At 39.9% G+C, this 19,461-nt stretch overlaps 1 protein-coding gene across 2 annotated transcripts in view; it reads right to left on the minus strand.

Annotated features, from left to right (window-relative positions):
• The window catches only part of rsrc1 (arginine/serine-rich coiled-coil 1), a 173,715-nt gene that overhangs the window by 54,897 nt on the left and 99,357 nt on the right, over positions 1–19,461 (minus strand). For both annotated transcript variants that reach the window (XM_077207546.1, XM_077207544.1), the window contains exon 6: positions 13,659–13,710. In XM_077207546.1, the coding sequence (XP_077063661.1) occupies positions 13,659–13,710 (52 nt within the window). The remainder of the gene's footprint in view (positions 1–13,658; positions 13,711–19,461) is intronic.

Consider the following 19,461-nt stretch of genomic DNA (forward strand, 5'->3'; position numbering starts at 1 on the left):
AACACAATGTTGCCAAAGCATCAACATATTATATATATAAATAATAAAACAAACAAACAAATAAAATATGTAACATTGTAAATAGATAGATAAATAAAAATAATCTATCTTAATAGATGAATAAATACAGTGGGTCACTCCAGAGAATTAGCTGTCTCTGGCGTTGTGAATAGCTAGCACATATTTAGCTGCTAGTGCAGCTGTATTAACATCTTCTCCCAGTAAGGACATTTTTTCAGTGTCACTCAGTTCAAAGAATGACGGAATCAAGGTTTCAAATTTGGGCAGGAAAGTTTCCTTATATCGGTGTATTTAGTACATATGAGCAGAAAGTGTTCCTCATCCTCTATGTGCTGTAGATCACAGTGTCTACAGATCCTCTGCTCTCTCTCTCTCCATGTTTGTCTATGTCTTCCTCTCTCTATCTCTAGATCATGGTCACTTAATCTGTATTTGGAGAGGATTTGTCTTTCTTTAAAATGTTTAATAAATAGATAACTGGCCAATTTAGTGGTTCTATTGAGGGTCGAGTAACATTTGAGTTTATTTTGGAGGTCAAAACTTGCTTTTAGTGATTGATCATGAGTGTCTTTTAGATGTGTGTGTATTTCTTTAACAATAGTTTTGGGGCTGTAGCTGTGGTCAGTGGGGGGTGTAGTCTGATGGAGGAGGTGAAGAGCGAGTGTGTGTAGAGGATGAGGTTCTGCTGAGGTTTCATTGGCGAGGAGGGCTTTATATTGGACTGACTCTGGATCAGACTGATGGAGGTGATGCCAGAACTGAACACATCTCTTCTGGATCTCGATGTTCAGCAGGTACAAGCCTAGCTCAGCCCTGCAGGCGGCAGTGGATGTGTTTCGGTGAACCCCTAAAATATTTTTGGCAATTTCCAATTGTAATTTTTCTACTGGTGTTTTATCCCAATTTTTAAAAATGTCTCTCTCTCTCTTTCTTTCGCCCTCTCTCTCTCGTTCCCTCACACTCGTGCTCTCTCTCTCTTTCTTTCTTTCGCCCTCTCTCTCTCGTTCCCTCACACTCGTGCTCTCTCTCTCTCTCTTTCTTTCGCCCTCTCTCTCTCGTTCCCCCACACTCGTGCTCTCTCTCTCTTTCTTTCGCCCTCTCTCTCTCTCGTTCCCTCACACTCGTGCTCTCTCTCTCTCTCGCTCTCTCTCTCTTGTTCTCTCACACTCGTGCTCTCTCTCTCTCTCTCTCTCTCTCTCTCTCGTTCCCTCACACTCGTACTCGCTCTCTCTCTCTCTCTCGTTCCCCCACACTCGTGCTCTCTCTCTCTTTCTTTCTTTCGCCCTCTCTCTCTCGTTCCCTCACACTCGTGCTCTCTCTCTCTCTCTTTCTTTCGCCCTCTCTCTCTCGTCCCCCCACACTCGTGCTCTCTCTCTCTTTCTTTCGCCCTCTCTCTCTCTCGTTCCCTCACACTCGTGCTCTCTCTCTCTCTCACTCTCTCTCTCTTGTTCTCTCACACTCGTGCTCTCTCTCTCTCTCTCTCTCTCTCTCGTTCCCTCACACTCGTGCTCTCTCTCTCTCTCTGGACGGACGGCTCACATCATTATGAAAATGTTGTTTGGGGCAGCCAAGTTGAAGAGGTGGGGCGGCTTCCTCATTAATCAGCATGTCTAATAAATCCTTGTGCCTCTTTTCTGACAGAGCATTAGTCACCGAAAAGCACTCGCTAAGAGACAGAGAAGAATGGGCCGCCTGTGGGACAGGGTCAATCAGAAACTCATCAAATGCGTCATTTCGTCTCTCCATTTAGACAAACAGCACTTGTTTATGGGAAAGATATCAGGTGTTCTGGAATAAGGAGCAGCGCTGAAACGGCACATCCATTAATCAGGCCTTGATTATACACGACGAGGAAGGTTGTTTATCCTAATTTCATTCATTGCGATCAACAAAGAAAATACAAGAGTATACAGCCATTAGTGGCAGCCACGGATGGCACAATCATTTTCTCGTATTAAATAAAGCGATGATGAATGAGCCAATAAAAACTAAAACAAAGAGGTTTTTATTACTCCAATTTAAACTCTCCCCTTCAATCTTGCTGTAAATAATGGTGTGGGTGTGGAAGTGTCTTTAAAAGCGTTTACTAAGCGCCGATAGAGAGAGAATGAGATAATGCATACAAGGCGAAGTCAAAGCTGTTTTCACTCCTGCGATCAAACTTCCCATGCCGATGTTTTAAACTGGAACCAGTGGGTGAGCTAGTTAGGGCTGTCAGAGGATTTGTCAACAACAATCTTAAAGGGCAGGACTATGACTTTTTGATCATCCACGACCGGCCCTCAAAAATGCCTTAATGCCGTGCCCAGCATCAGAGCATCCGGCCTCTCTAGTCGCAGCGCTCTGTGCCGCTTAATGAAAAACATGTTTACTTAATGGGTGGAGATGTGCCCCTGCGTTAAAATGACCAGAGTTAGCAAAGCATGAACATATTCAGAGAGAGAGAGAGAGAGAGAGAGAGAGAGAGAGAGAGAGAGAGAGAGAGAGAGAGAGAGAGAGAGAGAGATATTGGACCAATAGATAAAGTAGGGGTGAGTGGGGCACAAACTGACGTGGGCTAGTTGTAACACACATGTTTTTAAAATGCCTTTAAAAATGTTTTAAATACTTCAACACATGCCAGCATGACAAAATTTAGTGCATTTACTAGTTGCCATATCACTGAACATTTATTTAACAATAGCACAAATATATTTCTTACTTTTGTAAAAAATTATCTTTTTTGTTTTTATTTAAAATGAGAGAAATCTGATATTGTTTTAATCGTATATCTGTTATTTAACAGTTGAGATAGTTCATTAATGCTGATCTAAACACTCGCCGGGTTTAAATCCCAGTTGTGCAGGCGGGGCATGTTGTCACACCGCATTACAATGAGCCCCTATTATAACTATGCTATTCTTTTATTAATTCTATTGAGAAACCATGAGAAAACGTCAATGTTCAGAAATTAATAATTATTATTATTATTATTATGTTTTGAACTATGCTGTATAGCTGTGTTAAATAAATAAAAAATGTGTTTATTTTTCATTACTAAAAAATGCAATTACATTGCATTACAATTAGCATACAGTTAGGATTGGCGGTATGGTTCTGCATCCATGCAGCCTAACATGGATAAGAGCAGCAATAACCCCCCAATAGGGTAAACAGAACAGAAACAACATGAATGTATTGCAGATATCATTAATTTAAGATTTTAAAAGTACAACATAATTCGAGAATTTATTCTGATTCAAGGGGAATCAGAATGCCAAATCCTGACTGGATGAGAGGTGGAGCTGGGGATGGAGGAGGGTAATGAGATCCTGAGAAACGCGATCGCTGCTGATAATACTGAAGGAACTTATATACACTCACCTAAAGGATTATTAGGAACACCTGTTCAATTTCTCATTAATGCAATTATCTAATCAACCAATCACATGGCAGTTGGTTCAATGCATTTAGGGGTTTGGTCCTGATCAAGACAATCCCCTGAACTCCAAACTGAATGTCAGAATGGGAAAGAAAGATGATTTAAGCAAGTTTGAGCGTGGCATGGTTGTTGGTGCCAGACGGGCCGGTCTGAGTATTTCACAATCTGCTCAGTTACTGGGATTTTCACGCACAACCATTTCTAGGGTTTACAAAGAATGGTGTGAAAAGGGAAAAACATCCAGTATGCGGCAGTCCTGTGGGCGAAAATGCCTTGTTGATGCTAGAGGTCAGAGGAGAATGGGCCGACTGATTCAAGCTGATAGAAGAGCAACTTTGACTGAAATAACCACTCGTTACAACCGAGGTATGCAGCAAAGCATTTGTGAAGCCACAACACGCACAACCTTGAGGCAGATGGGCTACAACAGCAGAAGACCCCACCGGGTACCACTCATCTCCACTACAAATAGGAAAAAGAGGTTACAATTTGCAAGAGCTCACCAAAATTGGACAGTTGAAGACTGGAAAAATGTTGCCTGGTCTGATGAGTCTCGATTTCTGTTGAGACATTCAGATGGTAGAATCAGAATTTGGCGTAAACAGAATGAGAACATGGATCCATCTTGCCTTGTTACCACTGTGCAGGCTGGTGGTAGTGGTGTAATGGTGTGGGGGATGTTTTCTTGGCACACTTTTGACCCCTTAGTGCCAATTGGGCATCGTTTAAATGCCACGTCCTACCTGAGCATTGTTTCTGACCATGTCCATCCCTCTGATGGCTACTTCCAGCAGGATAATGCACCATGTCACAAAGCTTGAATCATTTCAAATTGGTTTCTTGAACATGACAATGAGTTCACGGTACTAAAATGGCTCCCACAGTCACCAGATCTCAACCCAATAGAGCATCTTTGGGATGTGGTGGAACGGGAGCTTTATGCCCTGGATGTGCATCCCACAAATCTCCATCAACTGCAAGATGCTATCCTATTAATATGGGCCAACATTTCTAAAGAATGCTTTCAGCACCTTGTTGAATCAATGCCAAGTAGAATTAAGGCAGTTTTGAAGGCGAAAGGGGGTCAAACGCAGTATTAGTATGGTGTTCCTAATAATCCTTTAGGTGAGTGTAGTGTTGCATTGAAAGCACTGTAACTATCTTTTACTTTTAAACTGTGTGAGTGATTATAATATTTTACTATTAGCAATCACTACACCAACTGTTTTAAACCCATTTATTTTATCTAATCTAATTAGAGCAACAGTTATAAATGCTGTCGTGGGAATCGGGATTGTTTCACGCGCTCACAGAAACCTACAAACCCCAGCAGGCGGGCCAAGCTAATTAAATTACTTTGCAAAGTTTACTTAACAGTAAATGGTTAGTCAAATTTAAGGTGATTGCAAATTTTCTTTCATTCCACTTCAGTCACAGGCCTGTTTGAAACTCGTCTGCAAATAATTAGCGCATACATTTGCATCAAAATCATTTATACCATATGTTGCAGAAATTATGGAAAACAGCCTGATTAAAATATTCTCTTTTTTCTGCTATGGTAATTTGTAAATATAGTGACTGAGAAAGGAGGCAGAGAGATGGAGAGAAAGAGATCGCCATGTGGGTTTACCCAAGAGAGAGAGAGAGAGAGAGAGAGAGAGAGAGAGAGAGAGAGAGAGAGAGAGAGAGAGAGAGAGAGAGAGAGAGAGAGAGAGAGAGAGAGAGAGAGAGAGAGAGAGAGAGAGAAATTATTATATTTGGATTTGAACATACAAGGTTTGGTTTCAAGAGCTCACCAGACGCTGTTTGAAATCTACCACACACAGCATCAGCTGAACACTTCACGCCGCTCCAACACACACACCTGACTCCTGTCATTATCCTGAGCTTTCACTACACACACTTGCATAGTATGGAGGAGTTGAGGTGGCATCTCTAAACAATGTAAGGTCATATTTACATTTATTTATATATATATATATATATATATATATATATATATATACATATATATATATATATGCAGTAAAATCAAGTGCTTACATTAGAAATGTCTAAATGAAAACACAATAACTACTTAAACCAGTGCAGGCTCATAGAAAACACTATGAACTGTCATTTCATAAACCCAATCATTTAAACCTTGTATATAAATCAGGATAAATTACAGGACTATAACTTCACTCTTGTGGTTTATTTTCCATGGCCTGTGTCTGGAAATCTGTCAGCCTGGCTCATTACGAAAGCTAAGTGACTTTGACATGCAGTACAAGTGTATTCCTGTACTTTGGGTGAATGAAGACTCTTGGATTATGACTGTGAACGGTGAGATCATATCAAATAAACCCTGTTTTACTGACCTGTCCCCTTTCTTTGAATTTCTTTTCCTTCTACATGAACTGCTCTACTAATGTCACTAACATACGCACGTCAGCACTGAACCTCTGAAATGCGAGTCGTCACTGTCACTCGTTTAACAGAAGAGCTGTTTTTCCACTTTCGATTCCCCAAAAGCACTTGAGAGGAAATAAAAGAGGTGACAGGCCTCTGAAAGAAGGAGCACATGATTCTCATGTAGGAATAATGCATATTGTTTCTACACTTCCACCCCACATGTTCTCCAGAGATTGAGTGGGTGGCCACTGAGAAAGACAATCTGAAATAAAGCAGATAATGAGACAAACAGCATTTCACTGGAATGAAGCTGTGCAATAATGAAATATCTGAACATGTCTTTCATCACTCTCTCCTCTCTCTGTTCACACAAAGACAGACTCTGACCCGGGCTTTCCATGTTAGCCTATTAGTTCCACTTCAGGTGTGTGTGTGTGTGTGTGTGTGCGTGTGTGTGTGCGTGCGTGTGTGTGTAATGTGACACCCTCTATGTATGTGGTCTGCTGGCCTCACATCTGTTGCCGGAGTCTGGGCAGTTAATGCTGCTTTTTTACGGAGAGAATCAGTCAGCTCGTATTTAGAATAAGCGGGCCGCCGTGCTCACGCTCTGTTCTCTCTCACCAGGAGCTGCAGAAACACACTCAGAAACTCAGCAGAACAAGGGTGACAGGCTCTAATTAGCTGTGACTGAAGGGCTTTATTTAAAGAACACAAATGGAGGACGCCGCTTCAGTTTTCATGCACTTTGACCTTTCAGTGCTTTAATGTCGGAAGATGTGGAGAATGTGGCAGATGTGTCGGAAACAGCTCAAATTTGTTTACCGATTCATAATTAAGATTTTTTTTTTTATGTTTTGGAAAGAAGTCTCTTAAATTTGATAAAAAAAATATGGTAAAAACAGTAATAGCATGAAATATTATTAACTTTAAAGAGCTGTTTATTATTTTAATACATTTTAAAACGGCATTTATTCTTGTGATGGCAAATCTTAATTTTCTTTCGTCTTCAGTTTCACATGATGCTTTAGAAATCATTCTAATATGCTGATTTGCTGATCAATAATTATTGGTGCTGAATTATTGATAACGGTTCTTCTTATTCTTATTAGCGCTGCAAGCAGTGTTTGCCGCTTAAAATTGTACTCATTTTTGAAAGGATTGTTTGATTAATAGAAAGAAATCTATTGTAACGTTATACATGTCTTTCCTGTCACTTTTGATCAATTGAATCTGTGCATAATAAGGAATATTTCTTCTGACTGGTAGTGTATATGTTTTGATGGAGTTGTCTAACTCTGTGCGTATACAGGTGAAACTCGAAAAATTTGAATATCGTGCAAAAGTTATAATTTTGATGATTATGGCTTACAGCTTACGAAAACCCCAAATTCAAAATCTCAAAAAATTGGAATATTACATGACACCAATAAAAAAAACGATTTTAAATACAGAAATGTCGGCCCTCTGAAAAATATAATCATGCATAAGTATATGGTTATACAGGTCCTTCTCAAAAAATTAGCATATTGTGATAAAGTTCATTATTTTCCATAATGTAATGATAAAAATTAAACTTTCATATAATTTAGATTCATTGCACACCAACTGAAATATTTCAGGTCTTTTATTGTTTTAATACTGATGATTTTGGCATACAACTCATGAAAACCCAAAATTCCCATCTCAAAAAATTAGCATATTTCATCCGACCAATAAAAGAATTGTTTTTACAAAAAAAAGTCAACCTTCAAATAATTATGTTCAGTTATGCACTCAATACTTGGTCGGGAATCCTTTTGCAGAAATGACTGCTTCAATGCGGCGTGGCATGGAGGCAATCAGCCTGTGGCACTGCTGAGGTGTTATGGAGGCCCAGGATGCTTCGATAGCGGCCTTAAGCTCATCCAGAGTGTTGGGTCTTGCGTCTCTCAACTTTCTCTTCACAATATCCCACAGATTCTCTATGGGGTTCAGGTCAGGAGAGTTGGCAGGCCAATTGAGTACAGTAATACCATGGTCAGTAAACCATTTACCAGTGGTTTTGGCACTGTGAGCAGGTGCCAGGTCGTGCTGAAAAATGAAATCTTCATCTCCATAAAGCTTTTCAGCAGATGGAAGCATGAAGTGGTCCAAAATCTCCTGATAGCTAGCTGCATTGACCCTGCCCTTGATAAAACACAGTGGACCAACACCAGCAGCTGACATGGCACCCCAGACCATCACTGACTGTGGGTACTTGACACTGGACTTCAGGCATTTTGGCATTTCCTTCTCCCCAGTCTTCCTCCAGACTCTGGCACCTTGATTTCCGAATGACATGCAAAATTTGCTTTCATCCGAAAAAAGTACTTTGGACCACTGAGCAACAGTCCAGTGCTGCTTCTCTGTAGCCCAGGTCAGGCGCTTCTGCCGCTGTTTCTGGTTCAAAAGTAGCTTGACCTGGGGAATGCGGCACCTGTAGCCCATTTCCTGCACACGCCTGTGCACGGTGGCTCTGGATGTTTCTACTCCAGACTCAGTCCACTGCTTCCGCAGGTCCCCCAAGGTCTGGAATCAGTCCTTCTCCACAATCTTCCTCAGGGTCCGGTCACCTCTTCTCGTTGTGCAGCGTTTTTTGCCACACTTTTTCCTTCCCACAGACTTCCCACTGAGGTGCCTTGATACAGCACTCTGGGAACAGCCTATTTGTTCAGAAATTTCTTTCTGTGTCTTACCCTCTTGCTTGAGGGTGTCAATGATGGCCTTCTGGACAGCAGTCAGGTCGGCAGTCTTACCCATGATTGCGGTTTTGAGTAATGAAACAGGCTGGGAGTTTTTAAAAGCCTCAGGAAATCTTTTGCAGGTGTTTAGAGTTAATTAGTTGATTCAAATGATTAGGTTAATAGCTCGTTTAGAGACCCTTTTCATGATACGCTAATTTTTTGAGATAGGAATTTTGGGTTTTCATGAGCTGTATGCCAAAATCATCAGTATTAAAACAATAAAAGACCTGAAATATTTCAGTTGGTGTGCAATGAATCTAAAATATATGAAAGTTTGATTTTTTCCATTACATTATGGAAAATAATGAACTTCATCACAATATGCTAATTTTTTGAGAAGGACCTGTATATACTAAATATATTAGTTTCACCTTTTAATCTGAATTACTGAAATACATATATTTTTGCATGATATTCTAATTTTTCGAGTCTCACCTGTACCTCCCTACATTACCCCAACCAACTGTCCGTTATTAAGCCTAGCATGTTTGCACACACATTAGCGAGTGTGTTTGTCAGGACGCACGGCCACAATGAGGGCCGGGGACCCCTGAGGGCGAGGGACCCGAGTGAGGCTCAGAGCAGGACCTCATTACAGGTCTGCCGGGGCCCCTCCACTATTGAGTGTGAGCAGCTTACGCTGGGATGATCTGTTTCACACACACTCGCAGAGTCCATCAACACACACACTCCCACACATGGACAGGAGGAGGGGGCAGCTTAGAGCGCTGGGGCAGGATTTAGAGATCTCAGGAGACCTCGCTGAAAAAGGAAAGCGAGGGAATAGAGAGAAAAAGCTGGAGAGAAGCGATTGGCGGGGGTACAGAGGAACAGAGGGCTTAAAGCATGGCAGGGCTCTCAGTTAGACAACATTACCATTCCAAAACCACCAACATCTGCTCGATCACACACTCAGAGAGAGAGCGTGAGAGAGAGAGAGATGGGGGTGGAGGTCAGTGGTCCTCGCTTGTTTATCACCGCTAAACTATATAAGCTGATATGCTTCATTTTACAACATTACATTTGACGGAGAATGAAACACAGAGGGGCATGAAGTCACAACGGCTGTGACATCACATTTACAAGCCAACAGCTTCTGAGTTATCAATTACACACACGCATTGACCTGATCTCACACATACACGCGCTCAAACAAACATTCCCAGATACGATGTTACACACACACACACACACACACACACAGAGAAATACACAAAGGACAATTAATGAAACACTGTCAACAAAAATTCTGCTAATCGTGGTTAATATATATACCTGAGAGAGAGAGAGAGAGAGAGAGAGAGAGAGAGAGAGAGAGAGAGAGAGAGAGAGAGAGAGAGAGAGAGAGAGAGAGAGAGAGAGAGAGAGAGAGAGAGAGAGAGAGGAGAGGAGAAGCAGTCTAAGTCGACCGGGGGACGGGGCCCACCAGGGGGCCTCAGCAAACTTCCAAGAGCACCACAGGGGGATTATTTTAATTCATATATTATTATTAATACAATTAATATTCATGTTATTATATGCATTATTCCACTAAAATGAAAAAAAAAAATTAAGTAGAAATTATATTTGTTTCAACACCTATTGTTTACTTTTGGAATAAAAAGAAATAAAAAAATTGTGGTTAATTAATTTTACCAAGATCTGCACTTCCAGTCTCTGAGAATCTGAATATTCAAAGGTCCCCAGTATGAATATAATATTAACATTTATTAACTAGAACTGTGCATATGTCCAGGTAATGTAGAAGAGATAGAGGATTTTGTGTTTGCTAAGTTTGCTAGGTGTAAAAAAACACTCAGTACTTGCCATAAGGGATTATACAGTGATATACCAGCAATCCTTTTTTTTCTCTTTTTTTAATTGAAAAGATTGCTAGTATCTTGGCCTGAATCCCTTTGGGATATATAACAACTGAATTACAATAGCAAGTTTTATATTTATGTAATGACAGCATTAAGAATCAAGCAGAAGGTAAAGTTCGGATATTATTTTGTCTTGCTGACTGTACATAAACATTTGTTATGTGAAAATGCTTATTCAGGGCAGTAGCATATACAATAAAATAGAAAAAGCATGCAATTTTTATGACATCTCTTATTTTGTTAAAATTATTAACATTTTGTAGAATCTGCAAGGTGTATTCAAACTTATAACCACAACTGTATAACATTACATGGTTATTTGATATAAATATTATAAAAAAGGTTAGGCTAAGATCTTTGGAGCATAATGTATAAGTACTGATGTCAGATTATGTTTGCTGTCTGACAGAACTCAAATGTCTTTTGAACAATGTTGCATTTGAACATTTGAATATGACTTTCGTCACTCGACCTGGATTTATTATGCTGCAAAAAACAAGCATTAGTGTAAATGTGTGTTTCAGAGACATGCTGTTGTGTCAGTTTATGAGTTTAATATTGTAATAAAGTTGCAAAACACAACAGGGGTCATATTTGGGCTGACCAGAGACCAATCAATAACAATAACTCATATCCGTCCGTGCAGATCCCAAGAAATGAACACATGCTGGAGAGAACTAGTGTCTGTCAGCATATTCCCATCACTCGCTCTCTGCTCTTTTATTTGTATTTATGAGTGCTGGAGTCAGGACCACTGCTCCTCATCTCTGTCTGTCGCCGGTGTTCTCATTTTACTTCAAATATACATGTATTCAGCTTTTGTTATGTGTTTTCAGTTGCCTATTCCTACTAGCAGCAGTGTGTGTGTGTCTGTGTGTGTTTTCCAGGACTGATGGGTGAGTGTTTGTTAGATGTATGGCATACCGTCCCTTTAATATGTTTCCTGTACGACTGACAGCGGGGTCACTGCATGTACACACAAACACACACACACACACACACACACACACACACACACACACACACACACACACACACACACACACACACACGCACACACACACACACACAGGGTTCACACTTTAAAAAGTAATAAGCATACTGTCACATCTGCTGCACAATCAAAGGCCACAAAAGAAAGCATACAGGGATGAAAGGAAGAAGCAGAACGTGTTGAGAGTGAGTTCTGGACTGAAAGACACACACGTGCTGCTGTTGAAATAGCTTAGGATTACTTTTATCTTAAAAAGTATGTCAATTTAGCTTAGTAATGAGTATTCTCCAGCCGCTCTGTGTCTTGCATGACCTCTTCACACACGGAAAACTGCAACAGCAACAGGTCTATCCTTCTTCTTACGCATTACCTCATTGTGATCCTGCTTATATTTCTCTATCACTCTTCACAAGATCTGGGGCCGATTGTGCAACTCAGCCTGAATGTAGGGTAAATGAGTACAGTAACAGTTTACACACTTCCACATATTTGAGCGTTGCACCATTAAATATAGTTGAAATGTAACCCTATGTATAAACTAAATATTTACTGAAGCCTCCAGCCAGGAAAAATGATAGATATAAAATGGCAGACCGACTGGATTATATCAATGAGCGCTTTTCAGTCTTTTACACCCGTTTCAAACCTCGACGGCTCCAAGGACCCCCATACTGGAGGTGAAGATATTTCTGCCACTTCTGTCATAGTGACAGCTGCTTTTCTTTATTTACACAAACTAGGAGTGGCAATATAATTCAAATTAAAATAATTATATTATGGTCTATAAGAACTAAAGGTTTTTCAGGATTCCCTTCTCTTTATAAGCAATGAATTTGATGACTTTTCCAGTCATTTTCTAGTCATGACGTTTCCGGGTCCAAGCCTCCACTTATTTCAAGTGAGAATACTATCAGAGAAATCGTTTTTGAGCACTATTTAATCATAGCTTCAATAAACTCACGGTGTACACCACAGTCTCTGGGCTCATGGCGTCCCGGACACCAGTGTTTTACAGATTCAGAACAGATGAATCACTGTATGGCCAACTGAGATCTCGGCGTGGAGGTTAAGATCCCGATCTGACGACAGCATTACATCTGTGTACATTAGCACCGTTTGGACCCGGAAATGTCGACGAGTGACATCAGATTTTACAGATTATGATCCCATCTAACTGAAAGGAGAAAAAAAAGCCCTAACATGTAAAAAAAGAAAAACGATGCTTTCCAAGTTCACATTTGTGTTTAACTGTCATCCAAGCAACAGCTGAATGTGAATGGCTCTTTTATTTGGATGGTGGGACTTATTTTACTAGAGCCGCCATATTGGGACTTTCAATTCCTCCCATTCACTGTAAAACAAGTGTCCCGTCTCTGCTACTGTCTCTGGTCTCAGAGACACAAATGGTAAAAAGTTGAGAACTTTGGCACACATTAAAAGGTCAATTTGAATTTATTATTAAAGGATAGCCTCTTGAGATGCATCATCTCATTTTCAAGAGGGTCGATGTGGATGTAAACCATGGTTCAATTCAGGGTTTCTGCTTACAACTTTTGAACCGTATGATCAACAAATGTAACTCTCTGAATTCCTCATGTTGAGTCAGAAGCAATGGTTTTAATTTCTGCTGTCTAGAATGTACAGCATTTTAAATTGCATGAAAAACTCCTAAATAAAGCATTCTTTGAATAATATAATATAATATAATGTAATGTAATATAATGCAATGCTATATAATGCAATGCAATATAATGTAATATGTTATAATATAATATATAATGCATTTATTTACTATCCAGTTAAAGGCAGAAAACTGATGGATTGTGTATGCATGTATTTAGTTGACAATTGTATTATAAGGTGCAATATTGTGTCGGCATATTTTGCATACTGTTTACAGCACAGGGTACAGTACACTGACTACTCTTTTCCTAAATGTACTGCAGTGTGTGAAGCACAACACAACTTTGTAAAATGATAGTGAGGCTGTTATCATGGTTACGTGTTTAATTCAGAGACTATCATCTAGTTCTCACAGCAGTTCAATTAAATAGTTACTCAAGAAAAAGATGTTTCCACTTGCCATTGTCGCTTTATTTACACTAGAAATGGAAGTCCAGACACACTGAATTGAGCTGTATGCTGTATGTAGCTCAGGTAACAGCTGACCACATGACCACATGAACTGAGTAATGCACTGGTACCTGCAGCTTGAAGCACCAGCTGGAGGCGAGCTTTGGCCTGTTCTGCGGGTGTCTGGAAAAAACAGAGGATGTCATTATGAAATTGAGGAAATAAGATAATAAAACACAACTCCAACCTTGATAGTCAAACAGTACACAGAGCCAATGTGAGCAGTTAAGAAAGACGCTTCAGTGGCAGGGCTTAAAAAAAAAGAATAATTTCCTCAAGATCACATCTTCAGTCATGTACGAATGACAATAAATCCCAGCAGATCGCGTGTGTGTGTGTGTGTGTGTGTGTAAACATGCGCACGACGGCGAAACAGGTTGGCTCTGGAAGAGGCTCGGATATAACTCCAATACCTCCACTATTAGATTCCACACTCTTAATTGTCAAGAAAGAAGAATGATGAGGGAAGGAAGTTATAAAGGGCTATGGATTGCTCTCGAACGCAGGAAAGCCTAGTGTGTGTTGGTGTTATGAAGGTGTGTAGGATTACAGAGAAATTAAATGCTAATAGGATGAAATTTAAATGTGGATCCTGCTAGGCTCACCGTAGCTCATCGGAGAATGTGGGTGTCGCTGACAGCACTAACGCACATTATTCAGCATAAATTCGATTTATCAAACTGTAAAGGTGTCACTTTCTAAAAATGTCATTTGGGGTGATGACAGGGAAATATAATGACCCGCTTTAATGTAAAACTGTCACTCCACTGTGTCTTAGATGACAAACACATCAAGCTCTTCTTGGAAATCTGCTTGTTTTTGACACCTCGCTTTCGATAACTTTTAAAAAAACACGGGCTCCTCTTCTCTGTGGTATTTTGAGCATGCTCGTTTTTTTCCCTCCCCTCCTTTATATTGTTATCAGAAGCATATCAGACTGTTTCAGGGCATCAATCAAGCAGACAGAAATAAAGGAAGGATTATTGAATGTTCAGATAAACCCCCTCTCCTCCCATTCAAACCCATCTTCTATTCTCTCAGCCATTACAATAACATCCAGTCATGCCGCAATAACCAGGCGGAAGAACAGACGGATCACACACTTAAATACAGGGATAATCGCTGGCAGCGCAATCATCTTAGTTACAGTTTATTATGAAATTTATACCATTGCATTTGCATTTGTTTAAAGTGACCCTGAGGCAAGTGTCCGGTGATATTACACCACCAAGTGTTTAGACAAGGGAGAAACATATGAAGGGGGGCTGGGGGGGGGGCGAGCATCAATATGAAGAAAAATATAATTAGTTTCAAAGGATGACAAATGGGTGGCGGATTAATAATTAGATAAGTTTGTCAAATTATGAGACAGGCCTCATTCTGGCAAACACTGAGCAATAAGAGAGAGCTGATAAAATTTGACACAGATATAATACAAATAAGCTACAAAACACTGTTTGACGCCCACATCTGGAACACTATCCAATCTAGTTATAACCCACATCCTAACTAACAGAGCTGACCGGTTAATGACAGTACAGTGCTGGAGCTCTCAATCATGATTCACAACCTGCAGGAAACAGACATTGTAGAGGTACGAATCTCCAAACGCTTTAAGCATGTGGAAAAGCGTCCCTCAGAATATCACTGATCTCTTGCTAACTACAAAACACTCTTTATTACAGGCAAAATAGAAGAGATTGTTTTACAAAAATGAAAATTATGCCCAAATTTAATCATCCTCTTGTCATTTAAAATCTCTATTTCTTTCTTCTGCAACGTTGGGACCCATTGACTTTCACTGTATGAAAAAAAGGTCATACAGTCAAGGTTTATCCAGCAGTAAAGACATTTATAAAGTCACAAAAATAATGCATTTTAAATAAATACGGTTCTTTTGAACTTTCTATTCATTAAAGGATCCTGAAAAATATATCACATTTTACACACAAATATTAAACGGCAAAAACGGTTTCCTACATTGATAATAGCTATTATTAATAATTGAGCAACAATAATAACTCAGCAACAAATCAGCATATTAGAATGATTATTGAAGGATCATGTGACACTGAAGACTGGAGTAATCTTAATTATTCCAAACTAGGATCGGTAGTGCATACAGTTTATATGAAAATAAATGAACAATACTGATAAAGTGATATAAATAAATAAATAAATAAATGAACAAATTGTTGATATTCCGGTCACCAACACATTACACATTATACTCATAAGGCCACTCCGACAGATCATCGGTTGAGTAACAGGGCTTTTCCGAAGATAAAACTCAATGTGTGATAAACGCAGTATCGGGATTGTTCCAGCTTCTCACAAGCAAAATGTATTTGAGCTCCAAGCTCGCTTGTGTAGCAGAGAAATGATGAGTCCAGGAGTCATGGGCTTCAGAGTCCCACTGATCCCACAGTCCTGGAGCCGTCTCTATCTCCCCCCCCACACACACACACACACACACACACACACACACACACACACACACACTGAGCCAAACCAATTATCTCAATTACTGCACCACAGCTCCAGGTTCACGCGGCTTCCCTCTGTCTGGCTCCTGTGTACACCTGGACTTCTGCTGTCCATCCCGACCGGGACACACTTCAGTAGTTGTGTAGACAAGACATTAGCAGGACGACATTTTTCTGTTACTCCCTTTTGTTTTTCTTCCCTGTTTTCATTTCCATCAAATTTCGAAGAGTCAACGTTTAGACATAACAAGAAGCAATCGGTCTTCTATACTACTACGTATCCCGAACACTTCTGTGTCCTTCACAGCATATCAACAAACTGAGTAACAACATATATATTGGGTCATCACTGTAACGGATTACTCTCCCAAACACCCTGTACAGTAAAACAAACCTTTTTACATCCGTATAAACAATCAAGGAGGCATGGTGGAAAACAAGCCATGAAAGTTACACACGCACACACACGCGCACACGCACACACACGCACACACACGCGCACACACGCACACACGCACACACACAAACACACACACCAAGCGCACGCGCAAACGCACGCGCACAAACACACACACACACACACACACACACACACACACCCGTTTGGATCAAAAGTTAATCAAATGTGACAGTTAAAGGCTTTACCATTGTCTCAAAATTAAAGCTGTTTATTTTATTTTTTTTACTTTCTATTCTTCAAAGAATCTTAAAAAAAGTATGACAGGTTCCACAAAAATATGAAGCAGCAAAACTATTTTCAAAATTGATAATAATCAGAAATGTCTTCGAATGATTTCTGAAGGATCATGTGACTGGAGTAATGATGCTGAAAATTCAGCTTTGATCACAGGAATACATTACATTTTAAAATATAACATAGAAAACAGTTATTTAAAATTGTAATAATATTGTACAATATTACTGTTTTACAGTATTTTTGATGCCTTGGTGAGCAGAAGAGACCTATTTAAAAAAAACAACAACAACAACAACATCTTACGACCCCGAACTTCTGAACGGCAATATATATCTAGTTTATTCCATTACTCATTACTGTACTCATCTCATCTCATCTGACTTCTTCAACCTCATTGATAGTCATTTTTCATTTGATATTTCCAACCTCTGCCCCATTCCTTAACCCAAAAATAAATAAATAAATAAATAAATAAAGACTGCAGCATTACGTTACAGGATCCCCCTAGAAAATGCAATATTCCGTTTTTAATATCCAGGTCTATAAGATCAGGGTAGAGATGGGCTCCAGTGCAATATGTTTATTTATATATTTATAACAAATACTGCATATCAGGAGTTCTGGGCCGGGCGTCTATAAAATATAATGTTGTGTATGGATATCTTTTTTAAATATAATCTCAATATGAAATCGGAGGCCTTTTTTACAATGTGCCATACTTCAGGACGGCGCTAACAGCATTTAGGAAAGCAGAGGCTGTTCATCTTTGTGTCTACAGTAGGCACTGCCGCTGCATAATAATAAGCTTTCCTGCCCCAAAATGTTATTTAGCCGCCTGACGCTCATTTCTCAAACTTCACCACTTTTACAATTTTCCCAAACTTTTATTTCCTTGATTATTGCCAACAAGATTTCATTACGTATTTAGAATGTAAACAAGCGTGAGTGATGACAGAGGCTTAACCGCGGTGGTCCTCGCCTTCAAACACACAATTCACAAACACCCCCCCCCCCCCAAACACACACACGTGTGCGCACACGCACACACATGCGCGAGCCGGGCCAAAATGAAAGGCAATTGTATTAATAGACTTTTTTTGACATGCACGTGTGTGTGTGTGTGTGTGTGTGTGTGTGTGTGTGTGTGTGTGTGTGTGTGTTACAGCCAGAGAAGGCTGGGCGTTGGGCTCGCACTCAACTCACATAAATCACGTAGAAGAAAAATGAACAAATGTGGCGGCTAACTCATCTCCTCACCATCCGGAGAAAATGAAATTCACTGGAATACCTATCAAAACTGCAATCATCAGGAGATAAAATCGCCTTTGCTCTATCTGCACTTTCCGATTTAATTTCCTTTATGCCCTTGACATTCAGAGATACCATTTAGATAATATGTATACAGTAAGGGACCAGTTTGCCCACCGTGATATATATATATATATATATATATATATATATATATATATATATCTCACACTAAACTCAACACCATCATTTGTAAATGGATATGCAATATTTCTTTGTGGTTGTTGTTGTTTTTGTTACTCGACTCCTGTTGCGAGATCTATGCAAAGAGCACAGGATCTTAAGAGAGAACGAGATAAAGCAGCGGGATATGAAAGCCGCGCTCGTCCCCTCTATCAGTATGACATGCAATTATGTTTGGGCAGGCGTCAGGTTAAAGGTCAGCCTGATGACTCCATCATTTAGCAAAGCAGCTTATTTCACAAATGGAGGAAGACGGAGGCCCGTGGCAGACTCCCAGACACCTCCAATCTGATGAAATCATTAGTGTAATAAGCATGTAAATCTGCTAGCAAATTATCCTCGCGCAGCTCCTCGGCTTTCATTTAGCTGACACTTGCTGAGGTGTTGTCAGATCACCTCTTTATCCCACCATCAAATTACTGGCAAACACGGGAGCGAGGGAGTGAGACGGATCATGGGTGCTGGACGCTGCAGACTCTCTGACACTCTATTGATTTCACAAGCCCTGATCTCCCCTCGTTCTGTGAGAGAGAGACAGGTGCTTTTGATGATGTTATGGGATAAATCTATTATTAAGCACCAGAAGATCTGGCAGAGCCAAAACAGAGCTGTTTCTCGCAAACGCTTGTCCTAATGTGGACCATAAATAATTCATTCAATATAAGCAAGGCATCAAAAGCAAAAACCCATGGGGGAAATCATTTTTAAATATCATTTCTTCGTTTTTTAAAGCGGATGGACATGAGATTAAGGAAGTTAAAACTAGACAGAAATGAGGCAATACAGCACATACTACCAACCATCACAATACACAGAGGGAGGCACGGTGGATACGTCAATGAATGCATAAAGTCATGAAGAGTCACTTCTTTACTGTGATTATGTGGCCGACTAGCTAGATTCAGGCCTCTCGAAGACAGAAAAATACTAGAAGAGAGATTGAGCTATATAAAAAAAACAGAAAAACAAATAAACAGCCTCAGTTTTCCCACACAAAGCTAATAAGCACAACCATTAAAAGTCCCACAAAGAAACAAGGTTAAATGAAATCTGCATCTGAACACAACAGTGTTCTCCATTCAGCAAAATTACAAAGATCTTCTTGAATATGTTGCAAAAACATAGTTAAGTTTCAGTAACTGATATTTTTGGAGCTAAGGGTAAGCAGCACTAGATTAGAAGCAGCTACGGAAAGTTTTA

The sequence above is a fragment of the Siphateles boraxobius genome, unplaced genomic scaffold, assembly GCF_051911475.1.
Source record: "Siphateles boraxobius isolate OS27281-9 unplaced genomic scaffold, OSU_SipBor_1 6, whole genome shotgun sequence".
Taxonomy (NCBI): Eukaryota; Metazoa; Chordata; class Actinopteri; order Cypriniformes; family Leuciscidae; genus Siphateles; species Siphateles boraxobius.